This window comes from Pelodiscus sinensis, chromosome 14 (genome assembly GCF_052426305.1).
Source record: "Pelodiscus sinensis isolate ZL-2025 chromosome 14, ASM5242630v1, whole genome shotgun sequence".
NCBI lineage: Eukaryota > Metazoa > Chordata > Testudines > Trionychidae > Pelodiscus > Pelodiscus sinensis.
Genome location: NC_143065.1, coordinates 25,743,863 through 25,771,799, shown reverse-complemented (window position 1 = coordinate 25,771,799; position 27,937 = coordinate 25,743,863). Strand labels below are relative to the sequence as shown.

General features: G+C 39.9%; 1 protein-coding gene across 3 annotated transcripts in view; it reads left to right on the top strand.

Moving 5' to 3' along the window:
• Positions 1–22,958, top strand: part of USP8 (ubiquitin specific peptidase 8) — a 38,785-nt gene extending 15,827 nt beyond the window's left edge. For 2 of the 3 annotated variants that reach the window (XM_075897150.2, XM_075897152.2), the window contains 15 exons: positions 1,866–2,013; positions 3,012–3,069; positions 4,568–4,712; positions 5,507–5,669; positions 7,057–7,201; positions 7,371–7,603; positions 9,254–9,826; positions 14,093–14,173; positions 14,565–14,827; positions 15,613–15,825; positions 16,406–16,616; positions 18,149–18,385; positions 18,892–19,034; positions 21,811–21,943; positions 22,282–22,958. In XM_075897150.2, the coding sequence (XP_075753265.2) occupies positions 1,866–2,013; positions 3,012–3,069; positions 4,568–4,712; positions 5,507–5,669; positions 7,057–7,201; positions 7,371–7,603; positions 9,254–9,826; positions 14,093–14,173; positions 14,565–14,827; positions 15,613–15,825; positions 16,406–16,616; positions 18,149–18,385; positions 18,892–19,034; positions 21,811–21,943; positions 22,282–22,467 (2,932 nt within the window). In that variant the 3' untranslated portion in view covers positions 22,468–22,958. The remainder of the gene's footprint in view (positions 1–1,865; positions 2,014–3,011; positions 3,070–4,567; positions 4,713–5,506; positions 5,670–7,056; positions 7,202–7,370; positions 7,604–9,253; positions 9,827–14,092; positions 14,174–14,564; positions 14,828–15,612; positions 15,826–16,405; positions 16,617–18,148; positions 18,386–18,891; positions 19,035–21,810; positions 21,944–22,281) is intronic. The other variant, XM_075897151.2, reaches the window with a different exon arrangement.
• The last annotated feature ends 4,979 nt before the right edge of the window (positions 22,959–27,937 follow it).

Sequence of the window (27,937 nt, the reverse complement as noted above, 5' to 3'; positions counted from 1 at the left end):
TTCAGGACTGCTCAAGTCCTGAGGGTGCCAGACCAGGAATGTTCAACCTGTATTATCAACAAGTGTTCTGTTTTTCACTAATGTGTACAACCAGAGGTTCCAGTGAAAACTTCTAGATAATTACTGTTAAACTCACTCTGCTGTTATAAGTCCTTTCCTAGTATTCTTTCCTGTTACGTGATCATACTAAAGCCAGGTGTATGTTATGAGCACTTTGCCAGCATCGATATACTATGCCAGTGTACTGAATTAGGAAAGTGCTTTTAGAGTGGAAACAGTTTTTGCTAGCAAAACTGAACTTTTACGTGAAGGCAATATTTTAGAAAGATTTTTGGTAGCTTATGGATTGTCTCCAAAGGAATAAAGTTTAAGGTTTGATACAGCTAATTATTTCAAGTATATTGTGAAGATATGCATGACCTGGTTAAAGATATTTACAAAGAAAAAGTGGCTCCTGTAAGTCACAGAAGCTACTTTACGATAAGCATATTAACCAATTCAGTTTACTCTTTCTGGCATACATTTTTTTTTTCCTGGAGAGTAGTTAGTTTCCATGTTTAAAACTCAAAGAGAGGTTCAAGTAGTGAAACACCATTCCAATTTCACTTCATAGAAAAATTTGACTTAATTCACTTTGTAAGAATTGCATTCATATTGTTTACGTGATGGCTAGACATTTAGCATTGCTGAGATTCAATAAAGCACTTATACACATGCTTAAGTCACATTTGAAGTTAAGGGGACTGAAGCATGTGTTTATGTGCTGTCTCAAATAGGGATGCTTCCTGAATCAGTGCTTGTGTCACAGACTAGAAAAATTACATAGAAACATTCCATGGACATGTGGCTGCAAGTTTAGAATGTCCATTCTACTGGTACTTGTCACGACCTGGTGCGCTACCTTTGGAATCATTGATGAAGTTTGCTAATTGAATGTTCCTGACTTGACTTGGGACAGGCCATCCATTGTTGTCATTCAAGTAGTCCTAATTAGTTAACCTCTCATTAAGGCAAATGGTCATTCCTATGACTGCTGCTTTGCAATACTGGAGCTAACTTTGCAATGAGAGAGGAAAAAACTTCATATTAAAAAAAAAAATACAAAAAGAAACAGATAAGCCCAATTTCTTAAACAGACACCTAATACATGATCTGATTTTTTTTTCAGAAGTCCTGAGTACTCAGTAAGGCTTACTATTGGAACGCCAGTGTTTTGAATTCTTTAAAGATAGCTGCTGGGTGCACAGAACTGTTTGGGTGTGGGGCAAACCAATCCAATTACTTAGGTACCCAATGGCACATAATTGGTTGTAATTTGCTGATACAGTTAATCTTAAAAGTATACTGGACTAAAGACTTCTCAATCTGAACAAATACAGAAAAAAAACTCCTATAGGTTGTTGTTCTTTCAGTAATTAGATATTAGTGATATGTTCATTATTAGATACCTGACTAGATTTTCTTAGCAAAAATGTGCCCAGAGAGCATGACTTATAAACTGAGATGTCCATATTACTTAAATCTTTATATGTACTTGTACTTTATACAAGTGCAGAAGAGGGTAGGAAATTTAATATTTTTAGTAAAGCCAGAGCGGGCATCTATTACATAAATACCCGAGGTTGAGAGAAATAAGTCTTGAGTAGGGCAGAGGACACAAATTGGTCCTATAAGCAAGGTTAGTTATGACATGCAAAAAAACCAGAGGAATAATATCAAACAGCTACTGAGGGAAATGGCATGAAATTGGAAAGTCAAGAATAAATGTGTAAGATGTCAACATTTAAAACGCTTGGGGAAACAACTTGGGCTTCAGTAGCTTTATGCAATTAAAATGTTTTTTAACATGGACTTTTTCCTATTAGATATGAGGAAGCAGAAGTTCGGAAAAAGCTTGAAGAAAAAGAGAGATTAGAAGAACAGCAGAAAAAGCAAGAATTAAAAGATGATGGAAAGGCTTTAGCTAAAAAGTCTCCAGAAAATGCAGTAGATTCCAGAGGAAAAAACCAAAGGGTAATGGAAGGGAATGTTTAAATACACTATTGAAGCTATAAAGACATAATGTTTAAATTAGTACTTCAGTAAATAAACTGTTAATGGAGATCAACGTATTTTGAAGAAACTGAGTTACTAGTAAAGTTGCACCCATGACTAGATTGTTTACCTTGTGGAGAGCTAAATGTTACCAGTTAAAGTTAAGTTTTCAGTTCTACCCTTTTTGGTGAAAGGCTTTAAGTTACTCTTTTATGGCATAATATGAAACTTTTGAAAGATTAATTTGTCTTGGATCTTCATAAACGTATTTTAAATTTGAAGCATCCCACAGAACTCTTAAAATTCTACAGAATAATAGACTTCAATTCTTCTATAAAGCTCAAGTTTTTTTCTCCATAAAATAATGCTATTCATTAGTGTAGAATAATTGTGCCTTCATGTCCTTTGAGGGCTAGTGGTAATAAATTTGAGCAAATTCAGGTGAAAGCTGTATTCTGTCCTTTAAGTCCTCTTAAAAGTGGGCTATAGGCTCCCCGTTTGGCTGATAATTACACCACCTAATGGCTGGACAAATTTCACATATGCTGAGAATCCTTTTATGTCTGGATAAATGCATGCTCATGTGTCATGTAATATCTAAACAGAGTATCTTTCATTATGAATTCCAGTGAATGGAATTGTTTCTTTAGCTTTGTGCATGGAAAGGATCCTCCATGTTGCAGATCTTGTGTCTCTTCTTTGAGAGAATATTGACTATCTATGGACCACATTAAGTTGGGTAAAGAAAATCTGTGACTGGAGTGAGAACAGCTTTTTCTGTTATGGGCAGCTGCCCTCCTGTCCTCTTTTTGGGGACTTCTAGACATCTGCCAGGAGACCTTCATAGAGGTTTCCCTCTAGCGGGTCCCTTCCTGTTATGTTCATGTTTTGCAAGTCAAGGATCACTTGCTGACCAACTTGTTACTTTATAAAATAAACCAGCAACATCTAACACTTTTTTTAATACAATAATACAGCTCAATGGTGAGAAGAAGGGGTCAGTGGAAAGAAAAGATCGATTTGACAGCCTGAGTGGTAAGTGACACAGTGTTTCATAGGAAAAAAGCTTCATAAAATTCAGTTAAACAGTAAGCATTGAAACAACTGACAAAGGGTTGTGATGGATTTTCCATTATTAACAATTTTTAAATTGTGACTGGATGTTTTTCTGAAGGTCAGCTGCAGGAATTATTTTTTGGGATTTTTATGACCTGTTTTCTGCAGAAGGTTGGACTAGACCAGAGTTTTTCAAACTGGGGGGGAATGCCTTAGGAGAAATGGAGGGGGATAAGAAGTTTCAGGAGAGCAGCATCTGCTGCTTAGGAGCCCAGCTCTGAAGGCAGCACCACCACCAGGACCAGAAGAGATGGTATGGTATTGCAACGCCTTACTTCTCTATTGGTCCTGATGGTGGCACTGCCTTCACAACTAGACTCCTGGCCAGCAGCTGCTCTTTGCCTTCAGAGGTGGATGGCCATAAATATACACAGGTTCAACCTCTCTCTAAAGTGGGACTTTCCAGTCCAGCAACATCCATGGTCCTGCTGGACCAGAAATCCCCAGCTACCATTGACCTCCATTCATTCAGCAAACTCCCTTGTTTTGGCTACTCGGGTCCCAAAGGTACTGATCAGGGAGATCCACCTTGTTCTTGTGTAGCAGAAGCAGTGGAGAGAGAGATTTAAACAGATATATAATGGTGGTACAGTCAGTGAAGTGAGAACCACTGGATAAGACAATCACATTGGTCCTTTCTGGCTTTGGTTTCTTTAATAGCTTCCTTCATTTCCCTCAGAGTTCTTCTCTTAAAAGTCAAAATTAGTGCACCATCTTAAATTAGCATTATATTAATCATGATACTTCAATGTATTAGTTGAGCCTCCTTAATCTTCTGTTTTGTTAAAAAATTACATTTATGACACTGAGCTTTTAATGACTTCTTTAGTTGCTTTTCCATGACTTTCATAAAAGTTGTCCAAAATTTGCGCCATTAGGTGATTTGAGAGTGGTGGCTTTTAGGAAATACTGAATTTTGTGAATTATTGTTTAATGAGCTATGCAATTATTTCAAATGTAGACTGAACGAACCGTGCCATGGTCAAACAGACAGAATAAACCAGCTACAAATAATGTGAAATATTTCTAAAGAGACTTTTGTAAGAAAATGTTGATTTAAACAAAGGATCCTTTTCCCCAGACTCTATTCCACCATGGTGCAAATATAAAACTCTTCTCTTAAGTTTTTGTTTGACCCCATTAGAGAAGCACCTACAGTCCATTGTTAATAAGAAGCCAGAGCAGACATGTGTATCTCAGTGACTGAAAATACTGACCATTTTGAAAAACTGATGATTTTTTTAAAATTGTATAAATCAAAGACCAGCTACTGATTGTTGCATTGGAAACTGACAGCTATCAGATTTCCCATCTTCATCTGTATTTATTTGCAAACAAGAGTCTTGACCTCTTCAGAGAGATTTGATCACAAGTGATTTTCTTTTTCTTTGCATATACTACCCTTCTGTATCTCAAGGAGCAATCACTGCTGAGAAACTGTTTTCAATGATGATGGACAAAAGCATCGAATTGCTCATAATGGATGCTCGAAGCTTGAAAGATTATCAGGAATCCTGTATACCAAATTCCATCAGTGTGCCAGAAGAAGCTATCAGTCCAGGGTAGGGAATAACCTTCATGCAGGAGTGAAAGTAATTTCTTACAAGTATTGCCCTATCAAAACCCGCTGCCTATGGGGAGGGTTGCAATAGGACAGTATCCATAAGAAATTTAAATGTGGGATGGAGTATGAGGGCTCAGGACAGGGGGTTGGTGAGTGTGGGTATCGGGCAGCTGGGGGGGGTGGAGAGTGCTGACATCTGGAGGACAATAAGGGTGTATACATGAGTCTGGGCAGGGGGTGAGAGGGGAGGTTTGGAGGTTCAGAGACAACGCTACCATTGCCCAAACACTAGGGCTGGAGCCTGTGTGTGCTACAGCCATATGGCTTGGGGTTCTAGTAGCATCTAAAGCCTGGCCCCCAGCTAGCTAGTGTCTTACCAATGCGCTACACTGGGGCACACTGGCTTACTTTCACCTTTTCCTTCATGTGACAGAATTTTGCACCACCATGAATTAATTATACACAATTTAGTGGTCAAGAAATATAAAATATAGTTCTCTGGTTTTCTTATATTTAGACTGACTGAAAGCCACTTCCTTGTGTAAAAGTTATGAGCTACTTGTTAAAAGTGCAGTGAGCATGTGCTCTCAGTTTCAGAAAGAAATTGGTATGAGCTGTAAACATTTGGCTTTTTTTTTAGGCTTTTGGGTACACTGGAATAACGTAACTTGCTTCATTGTTTCTTAGATATAAATCATACCTTTCATTTATAGACAATGCCTACATATTTTTTAGCCAGTCTTGGACAAAATGTGGTGTTTGTACTCTTAAACAGATTTTCCTGTATTCCAGAGTCACTGCTAATTGGATTGAAGCTAAACTCCCAGATAATTCTAAAGGTCCATGGAAGAGAAGGGGAAATGCTGATTATGTTATACTGCTTGACTGGTATAGTTCTGCAAGAGATTTAAAGCTAGGAACAACTCTACAGAGCCTGAAAGAAGCACTTTTTAAAGTATGCAACTTTGTCATTTTATATTTTACTCTATTATTCTAGTTAATGAGAAGTGGCTTTTAAGTAGCTATAATTCTAAAATGTAGGGAAAAAGGCAAAACATTCTGGGTAAACACCTTGCATCTCTTCCTACAGTTTTCAACTAGACTGCATGGCTTTGATACCACAAATCTGTTACATTTTTCACTTGCTTCCTCTTTCTGACTGAGGACAGCATAGCTAACTAGGGGGGGGAGGTAAATGTTGTAAACTATCTTTTTAATGTTTTTTTATCTGCCTGACCTAAAGATCATTTGGGAAATTGTCCTTGTGTTAGTATGTCAAGGACATGTTCAGTCAGTCTCTCTTCCTTCTCTTGCTAATCCATAATGCATCATTCCTTGGAGCTCTGGGAAGTGGCCCACCACCAAAATGCTTAATGAGATAATCCATGGCTGCTAGAATGGGGGTAAGTTCTCTATGGGTCAGAAGCCTCAAACTGGAGGATCTGAGCAAATATGAGAAGTCCTCCCTCCCTCCCCCCCATCACACTTGGTCATTGTCTCTAGTTTTTTTTACTGGGGGAGCATTAATTAGATTGGTATAGCTTTCAGCTACAATCAGAGTTTAGAAATTGAGCAGTTATGTTTTTAAAAGTGTTCTGGTGAAAGATAAAATTATAGAATTTACATATTACAATTCTAAGTGTTCCATCCTCTCTACTTTCTTGAAATTGATGGATTATAAAATGACTCTTGTGCACACAATGCTTATCACCAAAACCTGCAAAATTAGAAAGATTGAGAATTTAGTACAGGCTTATGTTTTCTATATGTATTGATACACACAATATTCTGTGAACACACAATATTCATGCTCTCTGCCATCCCAACCTGAGCTAACTAATATGACCAGTCTCAAGTCTGAAATTCAAGCTTTTGTTAATTGATGGCAGATCTTTAATGGCAGATCTTTAATACACTTATTCACAGACCAAAGTTAACCCATGACAGGTATTTATACTAAAAAGAACATACTTTCAAAATAGCCCTGAAGAGTTTACAATCTGAACAAATTAACTGATTGTCAATCTGAACAGTAACCTGCCTACTAAAATGTAACAGGCATGTAAGTTTCAGCATAATTTGAGTTGTAAATTAAAGTATCTATTGCTCTAGGGATGTGAATGGTTAACTGGTTAGGGCTGGAGCAGCTCCTCACCTACCGACAGGGAGCTGCTCTAGCCTTGTAGGGCCCCGCGCAGGCAACGGCTACTCCATCCTGCCAGTCGGAGCAGTCCAGGCCTGTCTCCTTCCTCCACCACATAACGTTTAACTGGTTAGCCAATTAAACAGAATTTTACATCTCTAGTTGCTACTTTCAGAATGTCCCTTTTTTTTCCCCCCAGTGGGAAAGTAAAACTATACTGCGGAATGAGCCTTTAATCTTGGAAGGAGGTTATGAGACTTGGCTTCTTTGTTATCCCCAATACACAACAAATGCTAGAGTGACTCCACCCCCACGTGGCAAGAATGAAACAGTATCAGTCTCATGTAAGTATAAATGACATTTTAACTATATTTAGAATAATTTTTAAAACATCTAAAATTATGTACAGTAATTTAAATATATTAAACCTATTTAATAGTCTGCTCCTGTTTCATATTAGGAAAAAAAACTTATATTTGTTATTTCAAAAAGCTCTATATTTGTGGTTTTCAGTAGATTTTACTTATCCCTCTCTGGAAGAGCCAGCTCCTTCTCCTCCACCACCTGTTGTCTGTGAAAAGCCCACTCCAGTAGAAGTGACAGAGAATGATGAAATGGAAGATAACCAAGTGGGGAAGATAGGATCACATTACGCACCAACTCCAAGTGTGCCAGTTGCTGCTCTCCCTAGTATCGATGGTTCACCTATAGTCCCCCCAATATCTGCTGTGAAAAGTGTCCCACAAGTAAGATGATTTTCCTTGTTTAAGCTTTTATTTAAAAGAAAATCTCTATCGTAGATCTGTATTGACCATTTTAATTAGATTGAGAGACCTACAAATGGGAAAAGTCTTTAAGTTTTACTGTTTCCTCACAGCTTTCTGCATTTGCCTAAGTACTGCTGACTTAATACAATTAGATTCCCAATTACTCTGATCACACAGCATGTGGTCAACTAGGAGGGCTTACCCTTGAGAATCTCTAACCTCAGTTTTCCAGTCATCATGACACTGTGGCCTGTCTTCCCAAGGCTCTCTCTGTGCCTTAGTCTTCTAACTGAAGTAAGTGTATTCCCCATATGGAGCAATCAAAAATAATAAAGCATTGATTTGCTCTTGTCCATGCAGGGGCTCCACACAGTTCTTTTGCTTTCCTGGGACAACAGCCCTTTCTCCTTGTTTTCTAATGTCTTTTCTTTTGGTGGGAGCTTATAGCAATCCTGTGCCCTTTTGTCACAGACGTATTAGTTTCCTTCTGTCAGTATAGCTGAGGCAGAAAGGAAAACTGGGCCATCCCCCTAATTTAGGCTTCAACCCAGGAGCCATGAAACGACACTCAGCTTTGCTTTTCCCTAGATCACTTTCTATACTTTGCTCATAGCCTCCGGGATCTTCCCTAGGTTTCAATAAAAAGACTCTTAGGACTCTTCACTTAGGCTTTCCCTAGTCAGAGCCCCAGGGAGCTCTTAAATATCGACTTCCCAATAAGTCACATGCTGTGTCAGTGATCAGGAGAAAGGGAAAAATATGCCCTTCAGAGCAGGAGTGTAACTCTGTGAAAGGTCTAGCTGACCTGACAGTTTGAGAATAACTGTGGAGTTCTAATAATAATTAGTTATAATGCTATTTAACTTCAAAGTGCTGTATAAACTATTAATACTCACCTAATACACTAATTCTGCTAATGGGTTAAACTGAAACATACCCATTTTGTGACTTGCCTGAGGCCATTTAAGACTCTTAACATTGATTTCTGAGTTCTAGTCCTGTTCTGCAACTGCTAAATAACATTTCTTTCTGGTAGAATATGCAGGTCAAGAACAATTGTGCAAGCCCATTTTAAAATCAAATGGATAATAACACCATGTTGTTTTTCAAAACTTTCGTTTACAGAACCTATGAGTGAAAGAGATTCCATCAAAGTTCTGCGCAGATTTCAGTTTACTTACTTCTGGACTTTATTAACATTTCTTAAGGGCTGAAGCAGTCATTTTCAAGGGGAAGAGGACGGAGGAAAAAACTTAGATCTTTTTAACATCTTAGCTTTATTATAAAGCGCTCTCTCATAATAGCTTTCAGTTGGAAGCCCTGAATAGAAATCAAAACAATGTTTCTTCAGTATAAAAAAAATAGTTTTAGGAGAGGTATATGAAAGGGAAATACTGAAAGACACAAATGAAAGTGTGCTTCTGCCAGATAAAACAAACATGATGGAAGTAAGCAGATTGTTTTATAAAAATGGATGACAACTATGGTAGGCTTTACTTGTACAAGTCCAAAAGCAGTTTAGTTAAAGAAAGTAGTGTTGTTAAAGGAATGGTATGTGATATTAAGGACTGTAAACAAATGTTTCTAGTAACATTTTACACTTTGTACACTTTGTTTTTATTGTGCCAGATTGATCGTACTAAAAAGCCTTTAGCAAAATTTCCTGATGTTAATAATCCAAAATCTGAAGTTACAACCCCTGATAAACTTCCTATTCAGAATGGAAGAATGGTTCCAGATCGTTCCACAAAGCCATCATTTGATGCAAAGATCACTCTGACGGAAGAGGAGAAGAGCCGCATACATGCAGAAACAGCTTCCCTATTAGAGAAGAGCAAACGGGAAAAAGAGTTGCGGGAAAGACAACAAGAGAAAGAAAGAGAGAAGCAGGAGCAAGAACATAAAGCAAAAGAGGACCGGGAAGAAAAGGAACTCAGAGAAGACCTACAGCAAACAAAAGAAGAGCAAGAGAGAAGAGAACAGGAAGACCAAACAAGTAGGGACCAAAAAGAAAGACAGAAAGCATGCAAAGAAGAATTAGAAGAAAAAAGACAAAAGAAAACTGAAGAAACTACTACTGCAAAAAAACTTGAGCTTGATAAAATATCCGCGGAAGAAAAAGAAAAGGGGACTCGAACACCAGAAATGCAGAGGCGTGCATTAGGAGATGGATCTCTGACAGGGGTGTCAGTCTCAAGCAAGGTTAGTAAGCGAGCAGTTTAAGAGCTAGAAAACTAAAGTGGAGTAGTCACTTACTGACAGAACTGTGCTATCGATTAATGGAAGCAATCTGCAAGTAACGGTTTTGTTTGTAACCTGACATTTTGACTTAAAACTAGAGAAGTCGTCAAAACAAATTTGAGGGCAGATCCTCAGTCTCACTTTGTGCTATTTAAGCAATACAAAGTAGACAGATTCTGACCAGACCTGAGCAGCAGAGAATTCTCTTGAGGCTGAGGAAATCCCTACTGATTATAGAACCAGTAGAATTGACTCCTGTTCTGGCTACCCTTCCATCCCCAGCATAGGAGGCTTTTCAGAGGCATGGTAGCACTCTATTCTGCTATACCAATCCTCTGTTTACTCTTTAACTCATCCTTGGGAAAGACAGAATCACAGAGCCATAACTAATTCGCAAACGCCCGTGTTAGACAAAAGACCTGCAGGAGAGAATAAAGACTATAGTATTATTAATGTGTGCGCTCCCCACTCTGGTATCTTTGACATCATAGCTCCTCTTTATCCTTCTAAATACTGAGGGACATGAACAAGATCAGTCACATTTGCCTTCCTGTAGTTGTGAAATAGAATAAGTTAGTTGGAAGATCTGAAGAAATAGGTTAGAGTTCACTACAGGTTAATAATTGCATTTACAGCTTGAAAATGTACCATGAAAAGTTGTTGAAATTGTCTTTAATCTTCAGATTAGGGGATGTGGAATTTATGCATCAGAGATATTAATGCAAAGGAAGTTTTTAATCTTTCAGCAGCTCCATAAACTCATCTCTAGTAATTGTGGGATGTTAGAAGTAAACATTTCTAGTTTATATAGAAATATAAAAAAATCCAACTTTTAAACTTTCTAGATTATATTAAATATAAGTAATTAGTTCATCAAATCCATGTTTCTTTTTTTCCTCTATCAGTATCTTGCAGATGTGCTAGCACCTCCTTAGTAGTTACACTTGCACCATGATTTTGTCTTAGATGGGACAAAAGGCAATGGGCTTAAATTGCAGCAAGGGAGGTTTAGGTTGGACCTTAATTGCCAAGGTAGTTCAGCAATGGAACAAATTGCCTGGGGATGTTGTGGAATCTGTCATTGGATGTTTATTAGTATGGGTTAGACAGCCCCATGTCAAGAAACTATTATGCAGTCCTGCCTTGAAAGCAGAGGGTGGATTATATGACCTATTAGGTTCTTTCCAGTCCTACACTTCTACGAATCTCTGCTTTATAAACATTTAAAATAAATTTTTAGCATTTCTCAGATGTGGACCACATGAACACAGTTGCAGCCAGGCTACATATGTTATATTATGACAGTTGTGAACAAATATCCAGTCTAGGAAGGTTAGTAGTAAGTACATTTTTTCAGTGATGTACTGCTCTGTTAGGGCACTTTTTACCAAATGCAAACTAATTCTAGTTTCTTACATACAATTAGTCTGTAACTGTGTCTTATCATTCCCCTTTTTTGCAAACAGATACACTGGTAAAATTCAGAGAACTCTAAATATCAGTGCCTGAAAACCTACTGAAAATTGAAGGAAAATGTGTTGGTTGCATTCTTAAATGCTCAAAATATATCACAGGTAGTAATGGTCTCCAAGCGCTTTTCGTTATAAGACTCCATTTTCAATTGCTTATAACGTTTCTAGTTCTGAATTTTTTTTTAATGAGGAAGTGGTCCTGTTGGGGTGAAAAAAATAGTATATGATCATGTAATTCAAGACTGTTATAATGTGTGTACACAAGGGGGCCAAATCAAGGTTGTATAGACAAACTTAGTTTTGGTATTTCCTCACGATTGAATGTCTAACTCTGCAATCTTACTATTCTTTCAGTATAGTATTTATGGATATAGCAAATAATTCCAGTTTTACTGATTTCCTAGTTTGTGTGGGTCTTGAGCCCAGCAACATCAGAAAAAGAGAGAGCCTGTACATTCATTACCTAGTGGAGAAGACACACTGAGCTGAGATTTCACAAGTCCTTCAACCAAAACACACAGTTTTAGGCAGGGATGTAAGCATGTAGTCATTTACACAATTAACCAATAAGCCTAGGTTAATCATGTAAATGACTACATGCGTGCCTCCCTCCTGCCCGTTGCCTCTGTATCGGGTGGGAGGGAGGTGGGAGCCAGTGCCAGTGAGGAACTAGCTCCCGTTCCCACATGTACCAGCTCCCATGGAGCCACCTCCTCCTCACTGCCTGCAATACGTGGGAGGCAGGCAGGAGCCAGTGTTTGCAGGGGAGCCAACTGTGAGAGGCAGCAAAGGGGGAGGCAGAAGGGGAACAGGCAGCTCTGGAGAGGCTTGAAATCTGGCTCCCCCCATGTATCTGCTCCCCCCGAGCCACTTCCCTTCCCTTCTCCAGAGGCAGCAGTGCAGGAGGGGCCAGGTGGGAGCTGGAGCGCAGGAAGCCAGCTTTTAAGCTCTGATAGAAAGGCAGCAGTGCAAGGAGGGGGTTGGCAGGAGCCAGTACGCACGGGAAGCAGCTTTCAAGCGGGCTTCCCGCACATATCGGCTCCCACTGAGCTGCCTGCCCTTCACACTGCTGCCTCTGAGGCAGCAGGGGGTAGGGGAGCAGGCAGGAGCCAGTGTTTGCAGGGAGCCAGCTCCCACCTGCTACCCGTCCCCCCACAGCATGTAAACATGTAACCGCTAAAAAATCCAGTAGTTACACATTTACACAAATACATGATAGTTAGCATCCCTAGTTGTAGGTAAAGTATAAAACAGATTTTAAGTGCATAAGTCCATCTTACACTAGTTATTGCAGGTGGTAAGCACAGATGGTTAGACATAGCTAACAAAGAAAAGGTAAGAGCGCAGTCTACATCTTAAATCTTACAGGAGACAAGGCATTGGACACCTCCTAGTCTTACATATTTCAGTAACAATCAGATAGCAAAATCTCATAACTTCATACACACTAATCATGTACATTTTTGACAGAACAATGGATTACATCAGATCATATCTTACAAGGCATGTTGTGTATGGAATATATCTTTATTATATACTAGGTGAATATAGGGATTCAAAGGTGCTGCTTTGAGGTAAAGTGCCACGTATGTACTTGTTCTTGTCAAACAAATTGAGGTGTGCCCCCCAAATTTTTTTGTGCTATAGCAAAGTTCCACATGCTTACTGACACTTAATAATTCCACCTGAAAATGGAAAGTCTCTTCAGAATCTTTTACAGCATACTGGGGTTAAAGGACAACAGAAAGTGAAGATCAAAAAGAGGATATTGATCAAGATACTGAAAGACGTAAAGTAAATACAGTGTGTTATATGTAGTTGAAAGAAACCCAGAGCAGATGGCCATCAGAGCACCTGTGCTTTTTCCCATAGGGGTTTCTCGTGCAAGAAACCCCTCTGGAGCGTCCACACTTGCCTTTATGCTCAATAGCAGTAGCGCAAAAGGGAGTTATGCCTTGTAGAAGAAGGTTTACCTACACTGGCAAAAGCCCTCTGTTCTGCCATTTTACTGCTGATTTACTTGCGCAAAAGCGCATTTGAGGTATGGATGCTCCGCAGGTTTTTTCACAAAAATGACCATTTTTGCACAAAAACCTTGCAGTGTAGACATAGCCCAAGTGTAGAGTATCTTTGTCATCCTATGATAACCTCCACTTTGTGAGGGGTGACAGGTGTTTTTTTTTTTTTTTTTGGAGCAGGGTAGAGAGTCATTCCTAAATATAGCAAGAAGACTCCTACCTAAAAGGATTTTGATAATAAAAGGAGTTGGGGAATCAAATTATTTTATATTTGGGATAGCTCAGTGGTTTGAGCATTGGCCTTGCCAAACCCAGGACTGAGTGTTCAATCGTTAAGGGAACCATTTAGGGATCTGGGGCAAATCTGTTAGGGATGGTACTTGGTTCTGCCGTGAGGGCAGGGGACCTGACTCAGTGACTTCTCAAGGTTCCTTCCAGTTCTATGAGATATACCTATTAGATGGATTTATTTTGGAAGGTGTGACAATGAAAGTTGTTCATTTAGATCAGGAGATGCTAAATAATAAAACCACGCTATCAGTTCTGTCTCCCTCCACCGTACCCTAAAACCCCCACAATTCACCAAATCCAAATTTCTACTTGGAACACTAGTATGTCTTATTGTTCTATGTTCTTCTTTTAGCTACATGGAGCATTTACAGAATACCAAAGACAAACTAGACATTCTGCGCATAGAAATAATTTCACATGCCCTTCTATTTTAATTGTATTATTAGTCCCAGCGGGAGCCATTGATGAGAGCACGAAGTGAAGAAATGGGGAGGATAGTACCAGGATTGCCTACAGGCTGGGCAAAGGTAATTATAATTTACAACAATCTAGACACCCAGAATGTGATGATGGCTTCTATTTGCACATTCATTATAAATTAGATTGGAGTTGACATTTTTTCACTCCTCTTGAAACTTATGTGATTGTTTTTATCTTAATCTTAAGATTATTGTTAATATAATGACTGGAGCTTTGTCAGCAATTTTTAGCATTTTGGCAGGGGTCAATATTTAATGCATACTTTGGGAAGAATAATACTATCACTGAGTATTGAAATCAAATCATATTGCAGGCTATATACTTTAGTATTCATATTAGAATTACTCCGACAGTGTACTTAGTAGTTTTAATATTAGCCAATTAGTCTATTGAGGGATTTTATTCAGTTTTAAAAACTATTAATTTTTGTTACCCAAGTTTCTGGATCCAATCACTGGGACCTTTCGTTATTACCACTCGCCAACAAATACTGTTCATATGTATCCCCCGGAAATGGCTCCTTCATCCACCCTTCCATCCACTTCACCAACTCATAAAGTCAAGCCACAGGTGACTGCTGAACGGGACAGAGAACACTCCAAACTGAAGCGATCCTACTCTTCACCAGATATAACCCAAGCCATTCAGGAGGAAGAGAAGAAAAAAATTCCTGTAACTCCTGCAATCAGTCGTGAAAATAAGTAGGTCTGATAAATTAAATCAAACATCACAGCTGTTACACTATTGTAGGGTGTATAGTTTGCCCAACAGAATTCTATGAACTTTTTGCCATTGGTTTACATGGAATATTTCTGATTAAGTTAAACTGCATAACTGTAAAGCTCAAAGCAGAATACAGCATACTGTGATCATCACTGAAAAGTGGTTTCTCCTTGTTTACCAACAATAACATATATAGATTGTAGACAGCATTATGTGAAGAGTGATGGTAAATGACAGCCATTTGTTTGTCTACTAGTATGTGTAAGGTGGCTGTTTTATTGTGGAATGAAAAGGTTTTCCATTTCTTAGTTACATTACAGTTCACTCCCTGACCCACGGTTTAAGAAACATTGATTTGGGCTATCCCTGTGCATCGCTGCAGACCAGTATTCATAATTTGCTACAGAATCTCCCATTAGTCCCATGTCTAGGCCTGCATACCTTAAATGATGATATTTTATGGCTTCCTTGGAGGGAGGGGTGTATTGATATTCTGAGTGCTTTGAGCACATAGCTCTGTATCTCCAGCCAGGGACAGATATCTCTTCCGAGCTAGTCAACACCATTTGGCTGGAGAATTCTGTTAAATGACATGAGGTATATTTAACTCCAAGGGCTAAAACTCACTGCCTTCTATGAGCTCCCAACTCTTGACCAACAACAATAAGGGAATAAAAAGGTGCCTACATGAACAGAGCATTATGATAGACCCTAAGGCAGAATTGAAAACTCCACTTTGCTAACAACAATTTCTTCCTTACAGACCAGTGTATTACACTAAAGCTGAAATCTCAAGGCTATCTGCACAACAGATTCGTAATCTTAACCCTGTGTTTGGGGGATCAGGACCAGCTCTCACAGGGCTTCGTAATTTAGGGAACACTTGCTATATGAACTCCATATTGCAGTGTCTTTGCAATGCCCCGCTTCTGGCTGATTATTTCAATAGAAATTTGTATCAAGAGGACATTAACAGGTAACAAATATTCTTATTCTGTGTTGAATTATTTCAGGACTGAATTCAGAATGTGTATTTACCACTGTTACTATTTTTTGTTCAAAACATAAAATGGGGCTGTTATGGTCTTTAAAACCTCAGACATATTACAACAGATGTTCGAGTATACATTTTTGTGGGGTTTTGACGGTTTGAGATATGATAGTGTGCTTTGCCATAGAGACTCCTTCGATTACACCCACCATCTCAGTGCTTGGTCATATTACAAGATTAAAAAGAGCAAGTCTTGGTAGCAGTTGGTACAAATCAGAGAGGTGAAAAATTGCTGCATCTACCTTCAATGGACCCCTCTGGCTGGGTTCAAATTGGTAAAGTAAATAAAGGTATTGACTGCTTCAGCCTGGAGTACTTGAACAGTAATGCTCATTAGGAACCAAACATTTGTCCATGTTTGTAAAGGCTCAGGACATCAGTTGATTGTCTAATCTTGGGAAAATTTACTTTTGTCTTCCCACAGTCTTGGATTAAAAAGGGGAAATTGTTTTGATTTATTTTAATGGCTTAACTTAATACTCAGTATTTCTATTTAATTGTATAGGTTGAATCTCTTGGGGCATAAAGGGGAAGTGGCAGAAGAGTTTGGCATCATAATGAAAGCATTATGGACAGGGCAATACCGATATATCAGTCCAAAAGATTTTAAAATTACAATAGGAAAGATCAATGACCAGTTTTCAGGATACAGCCAGCAAGACTCCCAGGAATTGCTCCTGTTTTTAATGGATGGACTGCATGAAGACCTAAATAAGGTAAGTAATCCCCTGTGATAAACACCATATCTGTTAGATTTCAAAACAGAAATATAAGATGTTGTATTCTTGTGAAGATGAAAATAAGTGGTAGATGTAAGGACTTGATTGGAAAAGTCTGTGTGCAAAATTGCATGCCTTCTTTATGCATGGGTTCACGTTCTCTGCTGTATTGGGTTTATACTTGACTCTGCTGGGGGAAGAGGGAGGTGGATGTGAGAGTGTGGAAAGGTGGCTTTGAAACAATCTCCGGATATTGGTTTGGCTGGGATGCCCTAGCTGTATCTAAATGCTGTGTGCCCTGCCCCTGCACTCCTCCTGTATAGAGCAGAAGGGACAGCTGAGGTAGGGTTAACTACACTAGCATTGCATTACCAAAATTTTCCTTGTATCAGGAGGAATCTTGAGTGGCCATATTCAGACTAGCTTATTGCTTATTTCAGGACAAAGTAGCTGGAGGAGAAGCCAATAATTGAACCTAAGAACACTACAATTGAGAGGTTAAATGAGAAATTAGACACAAGTGGCAGTTTGCACATTGTTACCGTTGTGTAGCATGAGTCCATTTTTCATTTTAATTAGAATGTTTTCACAGTTTGAAAATAATAATTCCCCCCCCCCCTTAGAATTTTGATTAAATCAAAGTCCTTTGAACAATTTTCTCTTCCCCAAACTTAAAAGGAATATTATTTAAGATAATTATGGATCCTTTACCTGTTTTTTCCTGAATTAAATGTATAATAAAGCCAGTAATATATATTCAGATGTTTGTTCATTTTAAAGTGTTGTCTTCAGTCTGTCTTTTTTCCCCCCTTATTTTTATGACCTCTTATGGCCCATTAGCAAGTAAGTAAATTGCAGCATACTTGTGCCTTTGTGTGTAGTGATATTTATACATTCTCCATATCATGATCATGCATTAGAATAACTACTTACTCAACTTATTTTAAGATAATATCCTTTTTTTCAAAGTTCCGTTCTTGCATTTAAATCTGTCTCCCACATTCCACCCATGCAGATATTAGAGGTATTGCTTTTCAGAAAGGGCAACATTTTCATGCAGTAATTAATGCCTGGGGGGGAGGGGGGTGGAGAGATAATTTGTTGTTACTATTTGGATTCCATCACAGTTGCTATTCATGGTGTGACTCTTTTTAAAATATATAAACCAGAGTGCTTCAAAAATATGGCAAAAGATTTGTGCAAGAAGCCTTCAGTAAGCAAATCTGTATTTCAGGAGTTAACTATCTAAATCAACTGTCAGTGGATGCCTGCTTATCATGATGCCTATGCTGCCATTGCTTATGGGATGTTCTTCTGATGGAAGTAAAACTAGGTGTACATCCTAACAGATGTTAAACCAGTGCACCTGTAGGAAATGCTAAAGAGCACCACAAAAATTATAACTAGCTAAAAATTATATAGCATGTAGGCATGTTTTCAAATTTGTATGGTTTTTAAAACTTGATCATATCTGTACTTATAAAATGCTCTTTTATGGTGATAAAGTATTTTAATTTTCTAATATCCAGGCTGACAATCGGAAGAGGTATAAGGAAGAAAATAATGATAATCTTGATGACTTCAAAGCATCAGAATTAGCCTGGCATAAACACAAGCAGCTCAATGAATCTATTATTGTGGCACTTTTTCAAGGCCAGTTCAAATCTACAGTGCAATGTCTTACATGTCACAAAAAGTCTCGAACATTTGAGGCTTTCATGTATTTGTCATTGCCACTTGCATCCACTAGTAAATGTACACTACAGGTAGGTTAGTGCGATAAATTAATTACTCTTCATGGTTTTTGTATGGTTCTGCTTCAGCCTTTTTGGTTGGAGGTACATCAGTATCACCATTGTAACTTGCTCTATGATTAGCCATGGTATATGTCATTTATTTGAGGAGGATCTAAAAAAAGTCAATGATTTTTATGTACATGACTACACTGAGATGTAGGTGCCTTTTGTGCTGCTGTAGTTTAAATATAACTCTTTTTTATAGTTACTGAACTCTTATTGCAGGTTATAGGATATTTTATTCATGAAAGTATCTTTTACTGCACAATGCATATCGTTACTATCTATGTTCTAAATATAGTTACTGCTTTTTAAAAAGCAGTATCCTATAACCTAAGTCATGGGATAAAGTCTAACTATTTTATGAAACATAGAATACATGTAGCTCATGTTCATTTACAGACAAAATATTTGTGCTACATCATTATTTTTATAAAAGCCAAGCTTTTAAGTGTGTTTTCTATGTTTTGGTCTAGGAATGTCTTAGATTATTTTCCAAAGAGGAGAAACTTACAGATAACAACAGATTTTACTGTAGCCATTGCAAAATGCGAAGAGATTCTTTGAAAAAAATAGAGATTTGGAAACTGCCACCTGTTCTTCTTGTGCATTTGAAACGGTATGGTACTAAATTTGTGAATGTGTATCTATTAATAAATGTAACGTGGCCTTTAGGAGTAGTAAAGCAATAGATATTTTAAAAAAATACAGAATGTTAAGGAGGAGACGTGCCCATGGACATCAAGAATTTCCATCTAGTTTTCATCTGCTTCTTAATTTCATAGACTCCCCCCATGAGTCATCTTGTTGAGTTGAGCATGTAAAGTTACCTACATGTACAAATATTTGCAGTATTGCAGCCTTAAATTGTAAGGTAACCTGGTCACATTGCTTAGCTATGAAGCCTAATTTAACCTCAGTAAGCTCACATCTCAGTTAAAAAGCGTAACTAGAGACATAAAGGGTAACAATAAAATACTCTACAAATATATTAGAAGCAAGAGGAAGACCAAGGACAGGGTAGGCTCATTGCTTAGTGAAGAGGGAAAACAATAACAGAAAAGTTGGAAATGGCAGAGTGCTTAACAACTTTGTTTTGGTTTTCACCAAGAAGATTGATGGTGAGTGGATACCTAACATAGTGAATGCTAGTGGAAATGTGGTAAGTTTAGAAGTTAAAATAGAAAAAGAACAAGTTAAAAATTACTTAGAAAAGTTAGATGTCTTCAAGTCACCAGAGCCTGACAAAATGTATCCTAGAATACTCAAGGAGCTGATAGCAGAGGTGTCTGAGCCATTAGCTGTCATCTTTGAAAAGTCATGGAAGTCGGGAGAGATTTCAGAAGACTGGAAAAGGGCAAATATTGTGCCCATCTATAAAAAGGGAAATAAACCAAGAAACTTTAGACCAGTCAGCTTAACTTCTGTGCCAGGGAAGATAATGGAGCAAATAATTAAGGAATTCATCTGGAAGATAATAAGGTGATAGGTGACAGCCAGCATGGATTTGTAAAGAACAAATCATATCAGACCAGTGTGACAACTTTCTTTCATAGGACAACAAGTCTTGTGGATAAGGGGAAAATGGTGGATGCAGTAATACCTGTACTTTGATTTGATATGATTTTGCATGATCTTCTTATCAATAAACTAGGGAAATATAACAAAGATGGAGCTACTATAAGATGGGTGCATAACAGGTTGGATAACTGTTTTCAGAGAGTAGTTATTAATAGTTCAGAATCATGCTGGAAGGGCATAACAAGTGGGGTACCACAGGAGTCTGTTTTGGGACTGGTTCTGTTCAATATCTTCATCACGATTTAGATATTGGCATAGAGAGTACGCTTATTAAGTTTGCAAATGATACCACGCTGGGAGGTGTTGCAAGTGCTTTGGAGGACAGGGTCATAATTCAGAACTGGAGAAATGGTCTGAGGTAAATAGGATGAAGTTTAATAAGGACAAATGCAAAGTACTCCACTTAAGAAGAAACAATCAGTTTCACACGTACAGAATGGGAAGCGATTGTCTAGGAAGGAGAACTGCAGAAAGGTATCTAGGGGTCATAGTGGACCACAAGCTAAATACAGGCAGTCCCCGGGTTACGTACAAGATAGGGACTATAGGTTTGTTCTTAAGTTGAATTTGTACGCAACTTGGAACTGGCTCCAGATTCAGCTGCTGCTGCTGAAACTGACCAGGGGCTGACTACAGGAAGCCCGAGGCAGAGTTGCTCTGCCCCCAGCTTCCTGGAATCAGCCACTGATCAGTTTCAACAGCGGCTGAATCTGGAGCCTGGGACAGAACAGCTGGGGCGCTGCCGGGTAGGTCCCCCAGGACCAACCCGGCAGCACCCCAGCTGCTCTACCCCAGGCGTCCACAACAAAAGCCTGGTCTGCTGGGGGGGGGGGGGGGGGGCACACTAGCTGCGCACCACCTCCCCCCCAGCAGACCAGGGAGACCCGGAGCAAAGCCGAAGAGGCGCGGGACCCCGCCGCCTCCGCGGCTTTGCTCCGGGTGTCCCTGGTCTGCTGGGGACCCCCCCCCCCAGCAGACGCAGGACACCCGGAGCAGCTTTTCTCGCCCCGGAGGACACGGTCCCGCCGCCCGCGCGTTCCGGGGCGAGAAAAGCCCCGTTCGTAAGTCGGATCCGCGTAACTCGGGGACTGCCTGTATGAGTCAGTGTGACACTGCTGTTAAAAAAAACAAAACGAAAATTATTCTGGGATGCATGTTGTTGTGAGCAAAACCCGAGAAGTAATTCTTCCACTCTACTCCTCCCTGATTAGCCTGATCAGTTGGAGTATTGTGTCCCGTTCTGGGCACCACATTTCAAGAAAGATGGAGAAAGTTGGAGATGATTCAGAGTAGGCCAAAAAAAATTATTAAAGGTCTAGAAAACATGACCTTTGAGGGAATACTGAAAGAATTGATCTTGTTTAGGTTAGAAAAGAGAAAACAGAGGGGATAGGATAGTAGTTTTCAAGTATCTAAAAGGGTATTTACAAGGAGGGAGAAAAATTGTTCTCCTTGACCTCTGAGGATAGGACAAGAGGCAGTGGGCTTAAATTGCAGCAGGGGAGGTTTAGATTGGACATTAGGAGAAACTTTCTGACTGTCAGGGTGGTTAAACACTGGAATAAATTGTGTTGGGAGGTTGTAGAATCTCCAATACTGGAAATATTTAAGGACAGGTTAGGGAGGCATCTATCAGTCAGGGATGATAGATGGTGCTTGGTCCTGCCATGAAGGAAGGGGATTGGACTTGATGCCCTCTGGAGGTCCCTTCCAGTTCTAGTAGTCTATGATTCTATGGAAATTAGTGAGTAAGAAATAAGCACGCCATCCACTTGAGATGTCTCCCTGGATAATGCTGATTTTGTGTTTTCTAGATTTTCCTATGATGGAAGGTGGAAGCAAAAGCTTCAAACATCTGTAGATTTCCCTTTGGAAAGTCTTGACCTGTCACAATATGTTATTGGTCTAAAGAGTAATTTGAAGAGATACAACCTATTTTCAGTATCCGTAAGTACCCACAGCCAACTTTAAAACTTAGGTGTAAATCCATTTTTTTTAACTGTATCTGCAAGGACAGTATTACAAAGTCATGTTGATTCACCTAGGTTTCTAAGCCTCCTCTCTGGATACAAATTAAGCTGGGGAAGAAAGAAGGAGGGTGTCTGATATTTATTGCCATGGGACTTCATGTTGGCCAAAGCATGGCATTCAAGTTTATTATTTTAGCTAAGGGCAGAAATAGTAGCAAAAGCATAGATTGGTTAAATTATTAATCAGCTCATAAGAGGGACTCTTACCAAAAAGAAAGGATTGTTTTAATCTCATTTCACTTCTTTTCTCACCAGAATCATTATGGAGGGTTGGATGGAGGGCACTACACTGCTTACTGCAGAAATGCTATAAAACAGCGCTGGTATAAGTTTGATGATCATGAAGTGTCTGAGATCTCCGCATCCTCTGTGAAGTCTTCAGCAGCATATATTCTCTTTTACACTTCCTTTGAACTACGGGCTGCAGATATAGCCACATAAAGTGTTTTGAATGAAGTAAATTAATTCTCTATAAATGCACAACACAGGTATTGAAATGCATATTAATATGCAAAGCAGTGACCGATATATAGCCACTTAGTGTTAGGGCAAGGTTGCAGCAGCTTCTCTGCAAGAGGATCTTTCTGGTCAGTGCTATTGCTTAACTCAGAAGACTGATTTAATAATGCTTTTGGTAATAGTAACTTATGTTACAATTTGTTTCAAAACTATATTTTTAGTCTGCTCCAAAATGAAATTCTAGCTTAATTAGCAACTAGGTTTAAATATCCTAAAAATCCCACAGCATATCTTGATTTATTTTCTTTTCTATCAATCACTGTTATGGCCTTCTCACATTTCTAACCTTAAGCTTGATTCTACTGTGAATACTCTAGAATGATGTAAACAGTTAGGAATGTAAGTGTACATATGGATTGCATACTTGCACATCAGAGCTATGTATATAATAAAATGTGGTCCTTTTGTGAGAATCTCTAGAACTTGGAGAATTGCTTTTATTTGCAAGTTCTAAACAACTGCAAAAATTTAATTCTTATAGGTGTAGAAAAAAGCAAAGCTGTATTTTTGTTAGCCTTTGTCAATATTTCTGCATTTAAAATTTCTTCTGAAAAAATTAAGATTTTTCCTTAATTTTTTAATACAAGATTTCATGTATACATGCATTAAGAATATTAACAAAGAAATTATTTAAAATACACTATCCTGTTAAATGTTTGTTTGAAGGGGGTTGGGTTTTTGGACATCTATAAAATTTGATAATCAATCCCTGAGGAATTATACACAGCAACATTTTGTATCTGTTCAACAGAGTCCAGATGCTAAACCTGGAAGGGCAACTGTCTTAAGAGTGAATTTGTTTAGGAGCCATCCCGGTTCCGTTCTACCCATTTTAATTGTCTGACAGCAATTTATAATTTCCACTCCTGACTTCCATTGGTCCTTGAAAGTCTATGTCCTCTGCAGTTAGCTTTTATCAGTGTATGTTGCTCTAGTTTAGTTAAGAACAGGTTTTGAAAAGTTAGAGTTGTTGCACTTGAATTCATCACAGCACACACAGCAGCAGAGTACTAAGGAGCACCATACTCCTAAGTGACTCTCCTGTTGAGCAGGTAGTAGACACTTTCAAATAGATGAGGGGACAAACTGGTGGCACCTGTCCAACCTTGCCTTTCTTAGTAAAACTGTGCCAAAGACGTACGGCTGTTTGAGAGCAACAGCTCAGCGAACCACAATTTTACAGATGCCAAAGTACTGTCTACACAGTGTTTGCCAAGCTCAACTCTGTTTAACATTTTTCCATGCCTAATATCACATATGCACCTGTGAAATGCAATGTTAATGTTAATTCGATTACCAAAACCCCAGGCAATGCAGAATTAAACTGACCAACTTGTGCCTTAGGCCTAGGTACAACTTCCTACGTAACATAGCCATGCTGCACCTGCTAAAATCGTCATTGCTGAATCCAGCATAGGAGACTGTTGCTAAGACTGTTAGCATTAACAAGAGATGAGTGCCCTAAGGAAAGGCTGTTAGTGTTTTTCATGTTGACTCCAGCCAGGCTAATGAAGCTTTAATTGCTTGTTTTTCCTCTTTCATGCTGTTCTGACTCTGACAAGGCACAAATATAATCTCCCTACTGTGGAGGCTTCCCACAATTACCTAAATTTGCTCCACGACACAGCATTTAAAGAATAAATCCTCTTTCTAAGCTTTTGGCAGAATAACCAAAGTCTTTGAGGCAAACATGGACCAAGTGTGGAGAGAAGGGCTTTGATTCAATTGGTCAGATACTATCCTAGTGATACTTCTGCCCCTCATTTCATAGAATACTAGAACTGGAAGGGACATTAAGAGGTCATTTAGTCTAGTCCCCTGCCCTCATGGCAGGACCAAGCACCATCTAGATCAGGAGTGGACAATAGTTTTTAAAAGGGGGGGCTCTCCCAAGATTTTGGCAAGTGGTCAAGGACTACACTTCTACGGAGGGGGGTACAGGGTCTGGGATGGAGAATGGGTGCAGAAGGCAGCTTTGGGTAAGGAATGGGGTGCAGGAGGGAGTGTGGAGTCTGAGAGGGTGTTTGGGTGAAGGAGAGGTTTGTGATCGGGGCTGGGGCTTGGGATGTAGGAGAAGATTCTGACCGGGGGAGAGGGTGGAGGGGGGGTGCATGATCTGGGAGGGAGTTGTGATCTTGGAGAAGGAGGGAAAGGGGTTGAGAGGGTTTGGGTAGTGGCCTGGGGCAGGTAGTTGTGGGGGAAAGAAGGGGTAGAGTGACTGAGGCAGGCTGTGCTGGGAGGTGCTTACCTAGGTGGCTCCAGCCAGCAGTCATGCAAGAACCTGAGCTACAATCCCAGTGTGATTGACTGTTTGCACCACATTGCTCTGCTCTGGACATGGGAGAGGGGAAGGGAGGCTTCACGTGCTGCCCCTACCCCCAGCAAAATTTCTCAGCTTCTATTGGCCAGAACCAATGAGAGCGAAGAGATTTTTGCTGCGGGTCAGGTCAGCATGCGAACTCTCCCCCTCCCTCCCTCCTTAGCGTCCAGAGGAGAGAGCAGCCAGCCACTTAAAGCATGAGCTGTTCTGTGCATAAGGGTCCCAGTTGAGACCTAATCAGCACAGAGTAAAGGGGAAGAATTACTTCTTGTGTTTTGCTCACAACACTCCTGTTAATGCAGCCCACAATGATTGGGGAAGGAGGGGCGGCGTTTGTGGAACAGCATCACACTGTTGACTCATATTTAGCTTGTGGTCCACTATGACCCCCAGATCCCTTCCTGCAGTACTCCTTTCTAGACAGTCACTTCCCATTTTGTGTGTGTGAGAAACAGATTGTTCCTCCCTAAGTGGAAACATGTAAACCAGGGATTCTGTGCCCCACTATTAATTGTTGGGCCATTGGTATTGGGTTATTTCAGCATTTTATCTTTAATGGAGACTTGAAACACCTCACTTTAAGTTTTCATGGAAATTGGGGAAGTGGAGCATGGAGGTAGCAGTATTAAATCTAGACAAGAGGGCATAGTAAAAAGCATCCTGTCAGTTCAGTACTGTACTTGGTTTAGGTACTTGCATCTGTGTTTTAATTATTTTAGTTTCCTTTTGGTAAAGTGCAACTTACTGTATAAAAAATATGGGCCATTCCAGTATAACTAAGGTGCTGCATTCATAGTTTTTAAACCAGAATCCGGAGAGTGAGAAAAGTAGTAGGAATGGGAGAGGGAAACGGCTTTTTCTTTGAGCAAGCCCACCTTTCATTTCTGGTACTTTGTGCCCAAGGCAGTTTAATGCTGTATGTTTTATACTGCATGGGGGAAGAGAAACAGTAGGGGTCAAGTGAGGCCATATGTGGCTTCTGGCACGCACACACGGAGGGGAAGCGGGGAGGACAGGGTAGAGCAATGAGCGTTTGAGAGAGTGAGGTCATGTGAGCTTTTTCCTCTAGTGCACCCCTTGCCTTTAAGAAGCATCAGCTGGCTGCTGCTTCTGTCCATAGACTCTTGTACTGAACCGGCTCCTAATGTTATGGGCTACATCTAGACTGGCATGATTTTCCGCAAATGCTTTTAACGGAAAAGTTTTTCTGTTAAAAGCATTTGCAGAAAAGAGCGTCTAGATTGGCATGGACGCTTTTCTGCAAAAGCACTTTTTGCAGAAAAGCGTCTGTGCCAATCTAGAAGCGGTTTTGCACAAGAAAGCCCCAATTGTCATTTTCGCCATCGGGGCTTTTTTGCGCAAAACAGTTTTCAGCTGTCTACACTGGCCCTTTTGCGAAAAGCATTTCCGGAAAATGTCTTTTGCCCGAATGGGAACATCAAAGCATTTGCGCAAGAAGCACTGATTTCAGACAGTAGAACGTCAGTGCTTTTGTGCAAAAACAAGCGGCCAGTGTAGACAGCTGGCAAGTTTTTCCACAAAAGCAACTGCTTTTGCGGAAAAATTTGCCAGACTAGATGCAGCCCTGGGGTGGGCGGGGAAGGGGAGGGGAAAGAGGACATATTGGGGAAGGCATGGCAGAGCACCCAAATAGAATAGAAGAAGGGGAGAGGTGGTCTGGAGGAAGCTATTGTGTATTTGATTTATCTTGTCTAGATAGTTTGCAGGGTCTCTAAGCAAGCTCCAGATGTCCTCTAGGTGCTGCCATAGTACAAACCATAGCCTTTTAGAAATTACTTGTATGGCAGAGTTCTGGCTGTGCTCCATGGGTCTTCCACTACAGGCAGATAATATTAGTATCGGAGACTCACCGTGGTCCTATACCCAACCCCTGTCTCTTTACAGGAGGCAGGGTCCGTTGCTTAGTGAGCCATACTGATTACAGTCCATGGTTTTGGGATGAAAACCTGTTGATAGTCCTGGTCTCCCTTCTTGGGACAGGCTCTGTGTTGGTGTGGGGGAAGGTTTGGGGGGAACCTCAGCCCACCCACTACTCCAGGTTCTGGCCCAGGGGCCCTAAAATAGCAGCAGCCACCAAGGTTGTTTTTCCTTCCCACTTAGCAGCTTTTTTTCCTGGGCCACTTCCCCAAACAGCCCCTCCAAAATGTCTCCCTCTGGTACCTGTTAACCCACTCTCAGCTCACGCACAGCTTCTTCTTGTTCCTCCCTTTCTCCTCTAGTCCATCACTCTTTGTCTTCCCTGTCTCCTTACCTAATGGAGGCCTTTTAAAGCAACTCCACTAGCTGTAATTGGCTGCAGAAGTTGAATGACTTGCCTGATGGAGCACTCTAGTTAATTAGCCCCAGGTGTTTTCCTGCCTTCATTTTATTGCAGCAGGCTCTAGGGCTGTGTCTATACTGGCGCAATCTTGCTCAAAAGCAGCCACTCTTGTGCAAAAACTTGCTGCCTGTCTACACTGGCCATGTGTTCTTGTGCAAGTAAACTGATGTTCTAATGTATGAAATCAGGGCTTCTTGTGCCAGAATGCTGATGCTCTCGCTCAGGAATAAGCCCTTTTGCACAACTGTTCTTGCGCAAGAGATCAGTGTAGACAGGCAACATGAATTTCTTGCGCAAGAAAGTTCTTTGGTTAAAATGGCCATCAGAGCTTTCTTGCGCAAGACAGCGTCCACACTGCCATGGATGCTCTTACGCAAAAGCACATCTCTTGCGGAAAAGCACATGCCAGTGTAGGTGCTCTCTTCTGGAAGAGTTTTTGCACAAGAACTCTTCCGCAAAAGAGTTTTTGCGTAAGAATGCGCCAGTGTAGACGTAGCCATGTAGTTTACTCTGGAAAGAGAAAACCACTTATCCAGTACCCTATATATCTGTCTTCTACCAGAGTGTGTCAGGCTGCTGGCTTAGGTCTGTCACACTTAATACAAGGAAATGATGTGCTTTGTAGAAAGACAGCCCTCTACTTCTTACACTGAAAGTTGTGTTGCAGTCAACTCCAGCTTTCTCTCTTGAAATCAATTCCTAAGCATAATCAGAAAAATCACACACAAAAA